Raw genomic sequence first — 12234 nt, 5'->3', positions numbered from 1 at the left:
AAAAAGACGGTTTCTCAAAAAAAAAGCGGGTTTTGTAATTAACAACATGAACGAGAACGATTTTAACAACGATTTCAACAATGAAGCTAGTAACGAGGTGAGTTTACGATTTAGTTTTGTCTCAAATTTATGTTTTATTAGCGATTGATTCCCGAATTAGGATAGATGCCTTGATTTTAGACGAAATTAGGATAGATTTGTTGACGGAATTAGTTCAAAATGGATTCGAAAAAAAAAAAATGGGGAATGGGTTGGACGAAGAAATTTTTCGTCCAAACCCAGGCCTGGACGAAAAATTCCTTCGTCCAGTATGGGCCTTGGACGAAGGAATTTTTCGTCAGTGTCCGGGGTTTGGACGAAAAATTCCTTCGTCAAGGCCCATACTGGACGAAGGAATTTTTCGTCCAAACCCAGACTTGGACGAAAATTTTTTTCGTCCAAGGCCTATTTCGCATTTTTTTTTGTTTCCATCTTATTTTTTTCGTATTTTTTATTTTTCGTACGTTGTATTATATTTTTTTTTAATTCTTTCTGACTCGTTTTGTATAAAATAATTAATTACCGTCTTATTTTTTCCGTATTTTTTAGTTTTCGTACGTTGTATTATATATATTTTTTTTAATTCTTTCCGACTCGTTTTGTATAAAATAATTAATTACCGTCTTATTTTTTCCGTATTTTTTAGTTTTCGTACGTTGTATTATATTTTATTTTTTAATTCTTTCCGACTCGTTTTGTATAAAATAATTAAAATAATTAATTATCGTCTTATTTTTTCAGTATTTTTTAGTTTTCGTACGTTGTATTATATATATTTTTTTTAATTCTTTCCGACTCGTTTTGTATAAAATAATTAATTATTATTTACTAATTTATCGAAATGCGTGCGCAGGTGAATAACGATAATATCGGTGGCGACGGTATTGATTACTCAGATCATTTTACGACCACCAAAAATTTTTCGTCAATTATGGAAGGGTTTACTTGGGCATTTGAGATCGGACTTAAACTCGGGTTTGGTATAAAAAGAGCAAGCAACAAGAGAGTTGGTCGTCACACGAATTTGAAACAGGATTATTTTGTTTGTCGGATGGCTGGAAGAGGTCCCGTAAATAATGATGTCGATGCTGTAATGATGGCTAACACGGTTACCGCGTGGTGCAAATGCAAATTTCAAATGAAAGATGTTGAAATAGGAGAGAATAAGTGGAAGCTAGTCATGCTATCCGGGTTTCATAATCATGCTTTAACGTTGTATTGTGACGGCGATAGATACTTTGCAAAGTTTGATGAAGAGGAGTTGGCTTATATCGACGCCCAAGTTAGAGCTCACGTAAGATCGGCTATTATTAGTGCGGGTTTGCATCAGCGGAATCCGGAAAAGTCAAGACCTAATCGGCGACAAATCTACAATCGTTCTCAGAAAGTAAGGGCCGAGGAAAGAGATGGGAGAAACTCGGCACAACATATGTTAGCACTTGCGGTTCAGCATAAGTACGTTCATTATTGGGTCACTGATCAGGAGACCGAGGAGCTAACCCACGTGTTCATGGCTCATCCAGAAGCCGTTAAGATGTTTCGATCATACAATTATGTGGTCCTAATTGATTCCACGTACAAGACAAACTTATATCGTCTTCCGCTTGTTGAGATGGTTGGAGTCACACACGTTGGGAAGAGCTTTGTGATCGCGTATGCTCTTGTGACGCATGAGTCCGAGGATGGATATCGTTGGGTCTTACAGAAACTGAAGGCCCTTCTCAATGATGCCGTTCAACCTAATGTTATTGTTACTGATTGAGAGCAAGGGTTGTTGAACGCGATTCCCACTGTTTTTCCGGATTCGTCTCACTTGCTATGTCTTTGGCATATATATGCTAACGTGGAGACGAGAGCACTTCATATCACGTGTCGGGATAGTTGGGCTAAGTTCATAACTTGTAACTTGTTTAAAGCGGTTGTCGAGGCGAAGACCCGAGATGAGTTTGATGCGGCGTGGGCCAATTTGGCAAGGCAATGGGCGGGAGTGGCGGCTTATATTGAGAGTCAATGGTTCCCGCACGTGGATAAATGGGCCAAGTACAGAACGAACAAGATAACTCATTTTGAGAACACTTCTACATCCCAGGTTGAGTCGGCTCATGCGAATTTGAAGAAATGGTTGAATAGCGCGAAACTGGCCATTGATAGCATCTGGATCCGTTTTCATTCTTTGATGGAAACGCAACATGTTGAGATCCGACACTCGTTGGAGCTATATAGACCGAGACGGTTGACGGGGATTCATCGATTATTCTCCAGACTTTCTTATAAAATATCAAAGAATGCCGTCATTGAATTGCGTGGAGAATTCGAAAGAGGCGCCAAGATGACGGAAGATGCCTTAATGATCGATTGCGCTTGTGTAAAGACTACTACACTTGGTTTCTTATGTGCTTGTTCACTTCATCGCATTGCTAGAAATGGATCTCCAGTCCCTCTTGATGTGTTACATGTATTTTGGAGGAAGTTGGAGTACGATGGTTCGGAGGCAATGCCGGCTTGTGACGATGATCGACTCGAGGAGTTATTTGATGAAATTCGGAATGCAGATCCGAGTATGAGATCATCCATGTTCGATGCCCTTTACTCTCAGATACATCCGGATGAGGAAGATGTATACGAGCCTCGGGTGAACGAGAACCCTAGAGGACGTCCGAGTAGGGGAACTCGTAGAGAACCGTTCGTCGTTGATCATGCACGATTTCGGGTTAGCTTAGGCAGAGGTAGAGGCAGATTAGCTACGCCCCAAAGAAACTCGTCTTCACAACAACCTACCACCCCCGGGTCCACTCCGACGGTTCCTTTTACTCCGTCTAGTACCCCCCGTTCCACTCCGATGGTTCCTGTTACTCCATCTACTACTCCCCGTTCCACTCCGACGGTTCATTTTACTCCGTCTACTACCCCCCGATCCACTCAAACGGGTCCCGGTACACCGTCTACCACCGCTACCACGAGTACGGGGAGTTTCAGCACATCGCATTGCGCACCTCTAGAGGTAAACTACACTATTGGTCATTGGAGGTACTTTCCTTATCTTGAGTTTTTGCCTTCCTGGTTTACACAGTATCTAGAAGCGTGGTATAATCCTTCCGGAGACGGTCATTGTGGTTACCGAGTTCTCTCACATGCTGTTCGGGGTGACCAATCTCATTTCACGATGGCTAGAACAGATTTACTCAGGGAAATCCGTAGTTCCATTTACCGTGATCATATCTATGGCCCGGAGAGATTTGATGCGGAGGTAGCTAGAATTACATTTATGGATCAGGTACAGTGTGCTCGGCTCATTGGATGGACGGTTTCGATCTATATGGTTATGCTACGATGTACAATTGGGTGATATGTTGCATTTCTTCATGGGTAGATCAAGAAGGTCACCGACATTGGGGTAGTAGTCATACTTACTTGCCTTTACGAGCCCCCACTAGAGTACGTACCCCTTATGGTGTCTTATGGATATTACATGCGGGAAACCACTATATGAGGCTCCGGGTACGCCCCTTGTCACCTATGCCTCCAATAGCCCCTTGTTGGGAACACGATGATAGCGTAGCTCATTATAGAGGCATGTATCGACATCAGCTTTCTTTGTGGCGCAGTTTCGAGACCGGATGTTATCTTTTATTTGTCCGATTATTGTACCTTATATTTTATTTGGCCGATTATTGTATCTTATATTTTATTTGTCCGATTATTGTACCTTATATTTTATTTGTCCGATTATTGTACCTTATATTTTAGTAGCTTAATTTAAAATGCAACATTTAATTAAAACATTCCTTAATTTGAAATACAACGACATTACATTACATAACTAAACCTGAAACCCTAAACCCCATACCTCAAACCCTAACCCTAAACCCTAAACCCCAAACCTCAAACCCTAAACCCTAAACCCCATACCTCAAACCCTAACCCTAAACCCCAAACCCCAAACCTCAAACCCTAAACGATAAACCTCAAATCCTGAAACCCTAAACCCAAACCTCGTTACAACGATATTAATTAAAACATAACATAATTAAATAACTATCGAACTTAATTATCTTCCGATGATGAAGATGACGATTCCTGATCTTGTTCATAATCTTGAGCCTCAATTTCTTCAGGTTAGGTAACCATATATTGATACAACAAATCAGTGACGTAGAGATAAACATTTCCTAGGTTGAGCACTCTACCGGCACATAAGTCTGATAGTCTTGCGTAATCGAGCACGGTCAGGATACGCTCAAAATAGACAAAGAGATCACTTCTTAACCTGCGAAACTTCCACATCTTCTCGGTTAATGTTTCATCAGAAACAACCTCATCAGTAACTGCTGGAGTTAGTATTTGATCCGGGTTTCCGGCTAAGATGATACAAAGGCTACCAAATGGAGGATTTTCAAGCAAGTTCCATACAGTGGCACTAGGAACCACTAATTCAAGTCGAGAAACTAGCACTGGTAAATTTTAAACAATTAGATCGATTCTTAGTTGATAAGCTCTGATTTTTTTGAGTATTTGTGATAACCATTTCAGTATTGTAGTGAGTGAATAGGATTGGATGTTATGATTGAAATTGACATAGAATGGGATATTTATAAGAAGTCGGTTCAAAACGGTTATTTTGAATTGTAACGGTTATTTTTTGAATTGTAACGGTTATTTTGAATTGTAACGGTTATTTTTTTGAATTTTAACGGTTATTTTGAATTGTAACGGTTATTTTTTGAATTGTAACGGTTATTTTGAATTGTAACGGTTAGATTTGAATTGTAACGGTTATTTTTTATTGTAACGGTTATTTTTTGAATTTTAACGGTTATTTTGAATTGTAACGGTTATTTTTTGAATTGTAACGGTTATTTTTTGAACTGTAACGGTTATTTTGAATTGTAACGGTTATTTTTTGAATTGTAACGGTTATTTTTTGAACTGTAACGGTTATTTTGAATTGTAACGGTTATTTTTTGAATTGTAACGGTTATTTTGAATTGTAACGGTTATTTTTTGAATTTTAACGGTTATTTTGAATTATAACGGTTATTTTTTTTTAATTATAACGGTTATTTTTTGAATTGTAACGGTTATTTTGAATTGTAACGGTTAGATTTGAATTGTTTTTTGAATTGTAACGGTTATTTTGAATTGTAACGGTTATTTTGAATTGTAACGGTTATTTTTTGAATTGTAACGTATATTTTTTGAATTGTAACGGTTATTTTCCCTCCATTTTTTCCTAAATCTCACCTATATTAACATCTTCATATTCTTCTATTTTTCACTCATCTTCATCTTCTTCTATTTTTCACTCATCTTCATCTTCTTCTATTTTCTTCTTCATCTCTCTAGTTATGTCCACATCATCCTCAATGTGGAGAAACCACCCAATTGAAGGCCTTAATTTTAAGAATCAATGTTGCAATCGTTGTGGCAAAAACGCTATCATCAAGATTTCCGGGTCAATTAATAATCCAATGAAAGCGTATTTTAAGTGTTTAGATTGCAATAATTTGTGTCGTGGTTGACTGAAGATCATTTGACAATAATAAAAAGGTTGAAGATAGCATGTGAAGCTGAAGGTGATGATGCATCAAGTGGAAATGTCATGAAAGAGCAAGTGATAGGTATGAAAGAAGAGATTTCGGAAATGTCAAGGATGATGAAGTTTTACTTCAAGTGTATCTTGTATTTGTTTGTTTTCCTTATGTTAGCCATTGTCATGAAGTAGTGAGTATTTTCAGAAATTTCCGAATTTGCATCAGTTGCTATGTATTCCAGAAATTTCAGAATTTAAAACCGTCATGTTTTTTGAATTTAAAACGGTTTGAATAGTCAACTAACATAGTCGTCCAACATAGAGAAAGTGTTTAAAAACGTACAAAATAAATGAAAACAAACACAAATTAGTCTCCCGACTACTCATCACCCTCACCCTCGCTATCAGTAAACACACCATCTGATCTACGCTGAATACGATCATCGGGTGTTTGACGGGGTCCTCTAGTACTCTGTATGTGCCTAGCCCTGTCAACCAGTGGTTGGATGTTTTTCATCATCTTGCGGAAGAAGGAAAGCTGTTTCTTGTCATCGCCAATCCCTTGGGCTTGGGCAAACTGAAACACTAAAGCACGTGCAGTCTGCAAATTGACAAAAATAACTAAGACATTTTAAACATTATCGACAAACAGTAAGAAATTTAAACAATTATTACAACAACTGTAAGTAAAATTATTACCTCAGCAGGGACATCAAAATCGTCATGTGCAGCGGGGGCATCATGGTGGTCGGGATCAATGATCAACGGGTGAGAATTCCCATTATACCAATCCTCGTAATCTGGCGCCGTCTCCCCCGGGAAACTAACTAGTCTCGATCTACGAGAAAGGTGAACCAAGTAGTCTCGATCCTCCCAGCAATCCCAAAGATGATCGGCCACCGTCCCGACACTAACCTCGTACCCTATCCCCGAAGCAGGACGATGCGCTATCGTTCTCATAATGGGATTGGGTATTACCTGCACATACCCAAACTGACGTAAACACCGATCGGGCTGGTACGGCTCGGCTATGTCCATGAAACGAACACAACCGGCAAAAATAGTACGAGGATGATACTCCTCCTGACGCGGCCCATACGGATCCTACATAATGGAAGCATAAGTAAGCCCATCTAACACCCTCTGATACTCCAACAATTTCTCCGCATTTTGAGCGAAGGGACCAACGGATCTCCAAGAACACGACCGAGGCTGAGTAGGGTCAATTACCGAAGGTGGACCGGGTCTGAACATAGGAAAATACTCATAGATCCACGATTGGAACAAAGTCAAGCAACCACCAATAGTCTTCACACCAGCACGTGAAGCCACACCCAACTGTCGGTACATGAAGGCTAGTGCACCGGCTCCTCAAGCGTAGTGGTGTACAGAATCAGTATCAGTCACTAAGGGAAACAACTGAGGACGTAACCTATCACCTGATTTGTCGTCGAAAAGTGTCGACCCCAACACCACAGCCAAGAACCCCTGAGCATGAACAACATCACAACTAGCTACCACCATGTCACAAACTGCATCTACCAATATACCCCCACTCTTGTAAATAGGGGCCTTCTTATTAGGGTTTAACGGCAACCTCAACTCGTTTTGTGACTTCGCAGAGAAGTCACAAACATACATAAGGGGATCCGCCAACGTCCCGTCCACACTCTCCACCTTACAACAGTCACCATATACCCGAACACCTAAGATCTGGGCAACATCGTGAAAGAGTATGGACATCTCCCCAAAAGGCATGTGAAAACAGTTGGTGTCGGGTTGCCATCTCTCAACGAAAGCAGAAATAAGGGGCATGTTAAAATGCTCGGCCATGGAATCTGTAAGGTGAGAAAGGCCACTACCGTCATAAATAGTCCGAACGGCCGAAGGTAGTCGCCAGCTACTCATCAACCTCGTCCTACCAAACCGGTGGTAACCCGTCAAAACTGGTCGACCGACCTCATTAGGAGTCGGCCATAAGGTGTGGGCAATGTGGCTCCCAAAGCTGGGAAACACGTGGGCAAACATCAGACCACCCGGAACAGGATCGGAAACCAACCAAGAGACATCCTTACCCGACTTCTTCTTCTTCGGAGCCACGACACTACTAGAACTACCATCCGACATCCGCTGAAAAGGCCCCTCCTCATCCCGTCTACGGGGCCCCCTACGCACTCGCTCCGCACCCGCCTTATCCTCACCTATCTCATCAGCAGCCCGAACCACCTCCTCCAACTCCTCCGCAGTTCACGACTGGGTACTACCCTCTCCAGCCTCAGACTCAAATTGGAGCCCCTTTCGAGGTCGAACGTGACGGTCTTTTCCTCCACCGACCATCTATTCACAAAATAACAAAAAGGCGTTGATTAGTTAAATTGATAAAACCGAAAAATTTATTAATTATAGTGTTATACTTCACTATTTCTTTTTATTTGTCGTGAAACGGAAAAATAAGTTTAAGTAAAAAAAAATTAAAATACAACGAACTAGCCCCGAACGGGGTTTATTAGTAATAATTAATTATTTTTTTACGAAAACAAAACAAGACGGAAAAATATATTTTAAAAAATTTAAAAAATAAAATAAATAAAAATACAACGAATTCGGCACGGACGGGGTTTATTATTAATAATTAATTATTTTTTAACGAAAACAAAACAAGACGGAAAAATAAGTTTTATAAATAAAAAAAAAATATCGACAAATTCAAAAAAAAAACGAAAAAAAAAAAACACAAACCTGGGCTCGGACGAAGAACATTTTCGTCCAGATCCAGGCCCAGCCGAAAATGTTTTTCGTCCAAGACCCATATTGGACGAAGAACATTTTCGTCTGGGCCTTGATCTGGACGAAAATGTTCTTCGTCCCAGCCAGGTACGTGTTTTTTTTTTCGTTTTTTTTTTTTTTTTGAATTTGTTCGATTCAAAGGTTGCAAAACACGATTAAATTCGTCTCAAATCAAGGCATCTATCCTAATTCCGTCTACAATAAAGGCTTCTATCCTAATTCCGTCACAAACATACAAACTACGAAAATATTCAAAAAAAAATTAATAAAGAACACATACCTTGTTGAATGTTTGAATTTGATGACGGAAATGATGTGGTTGAAGCGAGTTTTTGTTGTTATGTGAGTCGGTTTTTTTTTTTAAGTTAAGTGTGAAAGGGTGATTTTTGGAGAATATGAAAAATACAAGGGGGAGTGTGAGGGAGGGGTAGTTTAGGAAATTCATTAATAATTGTCGACGATAATTAGTAAGGTGTCGGCGATCTTTAGCAGCTAGGTTCTTTAATTTGCTTGGCCCATAGTTCTTGTAGGATGTCGGCCCAAAATATTGACAGTCTTACTTAGCTAATATATTTAAGTCGACAGCCTCTCAAATCTTTTACTCGGAAGTCACAAGGGTCGTCACCTGTTATAATCAAAAATAAGAATGAATTAGCTCACTTATGGTTAAAATAATATTTAAATTGTACAATTTCAAAACCAACAAATGTAACAAAAGACTCAAATAATACAATAGATGACCGTAAAAAAAAATATAAAAACGAGCTATAAATATGAATAAATATTTTATTATCAGCTAGGTGACGAATAATACATAAAAGAGTACGAAAAAGTTGTTTTTCAATAACTTTTTTTTTTTTTAACACGGTGTTTCAATAACTTATTGAGAGACGATGTTTAAGTTAATCAATAAGATTACAAGACAAATACTCTATTTCCTCTTTGATGCGATTCCTCTGTGTTAATGCTTGTAAGTTGTAAGCTTCGTTGTTGCTTTAGAAAAAATTGTGTGTCGTCCGTGAAGACCATCCTCCTTATACTTAAAGGCAATCCACCAAATGAAATATTATAAAGCATTAGGTGTGTACAGTCCTCCCGAAAGACACACGAATTTTTCGTTGCTTTAATAGTGATCTCAATCTCGATTTTTGTGACCTCCGGGAGTACGGTCCTCTGGTTACTTACTGTGTTGATGCTTGTAAGCTTCATTGTTGCTTTAGAAAAATTTTTGTGTCTTCGGGGAAGACCGCCTTCCTCACACCTTCGTCAAATGGAATATTATAAAGGTTTAGGTGTAAGGAGTACGGTCCTTCCGAAAAACACAAGAATTTTTCATTGCTTTAATAGTGAGCTTAATCTCGATTGTTGAAGGTATTTGCACAATTAACATCCCATTGAAAATTTGGTTTCCAACTGACGCCCAGATGAATAGAGCAAGACAAAATTGCGAGTAACGGTGATCTGGTATTGGTTCTTCAATCGGTCTTACTTGTGATTGTTAGTTCGTCATAAGCTTATGACCTCATATAACCCCCATTCCACTTGAGGTAACTCATACACTTGTGTCTACCCCTTGGTTGTCACAAGTTTGTGACAAAATAGTGTCGTCACAAATGAGAATTATTTGTCACAAAAGTAAAAGGGATATTCTACATGGTACCCCTCAATTTTTCGACTTTCTACATAGTACACCTACACTTTTTAAAACATACATGGTACCCCTAATTATTGTCATTATCACTAAGTGTACCCCTAAACTTTATTTTCCGTCAATTAAACTCAGTTTTATGCGTTAAGTGATGACTTGGACGCGTAACCAAGCTTGTCATTTATTATCCTATGACATAAGAACTCTATCACTACAAGAATTCCAGTCTCGGGCGACCAAAATAGGCGACTGATTTTAGTCGCTAAAAGGAAATTGGCGACCGAAAGCAGTCGTCCCGCGTTAGTCGCAAGGCCTAGTCGCCTAAATTACTCGGGCGACCGATTATGGTCGCCAAATTGGCGACTACCACATAAACATCGTCGCCAAATCAGCGACTACTATTCGTCGCCTATCCTGTCACCATTTTGGCGACTGCCACGTCATCCGTCGCCAATTTTGGCATTAAAAAAATAAAAAAAAATCGAGATCTGGATCTTGCATAGAAAGAAAGAGGCTTCCTAGCCACTTAACAAAACCAAAAAGCGACTCTTTATTTACAAGATTCCTACAATAAATCTACACCAATAAATTTACATCAAAGATTTTCTCATTAATCAAAGTTATTTACATCAATAATAACATTAAAAATTTACATTACATATCGGCCAAAAAAGCTATTACAAAACAGCCACTGAATTTGCACATTAATCAAAGCCCGATCCGTCTTCTCTGCTTCTCTTTTCCTTTTTGTCTTCAAATTTTTGTGGGTTTGGGTTTGGTAAAGTAAGAAATTATTTTATCAATTACACCACTATAATAATAACTTATTTGAATTTGAAAGGAAAAATTAGAATCAATACCTTTAATTAATCAAACAAGGATAAAAATAAGATGAAATTCGAATCAATACCTTTAAAAATCTTATCTTTATTAATTCAGAAGACAATACTCAATCCAGGACGTGCCACGTCATTAATACAACCTTTTTTTTGGAAATTCATGTTATGGTGGGACCCGTTAGTGTGCAAAGTATTTATTTCTTCAGAATTTCGTCAATACAAACATACGATAAATTCCGTCTTAGAACAAATACTATGAAATAATACTATGAAATAATTTTATACATTCCGAATAAATGAAATTAATGGCATATAAGCGGTATGAATTACAAATCGGAATAAATGAAACTAATTACAAATTATAGAATTTACATAATTTTACAAAAAAAATTGAATAACAATAAAATTACATGATTACGAGAAGGATTTATATTTAATTATGGGATTGAATTACATATAATGTGAATAAATTACAAGCATAATTTTTTAAAACTAGATAGTACGATATATTTGAAAAAAAAAAATCATGACGGAGTATTTACTTACAGTTAAAAACTCGGCAACTTAACTACTAGCCGCGCACATCGAAAATGGTAGGTGACAATGATAGGCTACCGAGTAAATTTACTCTTCAACAAACGTCGAGAATGTTCATTTCCAGTTAGATCACTGATCTACATTAAACATGTAGATCACTGATATAGAACTATTAGATAATTACAATAGAAATGTAAAAATAAAATATTCATCAAAAAATATTCATACCGTCCTAAATACATACCCGTGCAATTTTGCACGGGTTTAAAACTAGTAAGATGAAATCCGAAAAGAGAAGTAATAAAACTGAAAATTTGGTGAAGGTTAATCTTGTTTTAGCGAGATGTATATTTGGAGATCATTGAAATTTTGTGGTTTTACTAGGAAAACACAAGAGAAAGATGAACTGATGAAGTTTGGGGAAGCCAAGATCTATTTAAAAGATGAATTTTTGTAGTTTTTTGTATAGTGAGAACAAAATAAAAGAGGGAGTCTGGGATGCGTTTTGGTAACGGGTTTGCTAAAGATCGCCCCTAATTTTACTCATCTCGCCCCTAAATATTACCTTTTTGCCCTTGTGTAATTAAAACCCCATATACCTTCCTTTTTACTCATTTTCGATTTTAAATTTAAAATTTCAAAAATACCGCTTCATAAATTAACATAAACAAAACCGTCTCAAAATAATACGAATTAGCGATTTAAATTGGACAAAATTTGACGAATAATGAACCAAAAAACTTCAAACGATCATAACTTTGTGCTCGGGTGTCCGATTTTGACGAATTTTTTTTTCAAATCACTTAACTCGACGAGACGAACGCAATGGGATTTTTTTTTTTTTTTTTGAGAAA

General features: G+C 37.9%; 1 protein-coding gene across 1 annotated transcript; it reads left to right on the top strand.

Moving 5' to 3' along the window:
- Window positions 1-1090: 1090 nt before the first annotated feature.
- Window positions 1091-1801, top strand: LOC141608096 (protein FAR1-RELATED SEQUENCE 2-like). The gene has a single exon (XM_074427448.1). The coding sequence runs from the start codon at window positions 1091-1093 to the stop codon at window positions 1799-1801; it is 711 nt and encodes a 236-aa protein (XP_074283549.1).
- The last annotated feature ends 10433 nt before the right edge of the window (window positions 1802-12234 follow it).

The sequence above is a fragment of the Silene latifolia genome, chromosome 10 (assembly GCF_048544455.1).
Source record: "Silene latifolia isolate original U9 population chromosome 10, ASM4854445v1, whole genome shotgun sequence".
In the NCBI taxonomy this organism is placed as follows: Eukaryota; Viridiplantae; Streptophyta; class Magnoliopsida; order Caryophyllales; family Caryophyllaceae; genus Silene; species Silene latifolia.
Note: the sequence above shows the minus strand (reverse complement) of the source record. Positions and strands in the feature narration are given on the sequence as shown.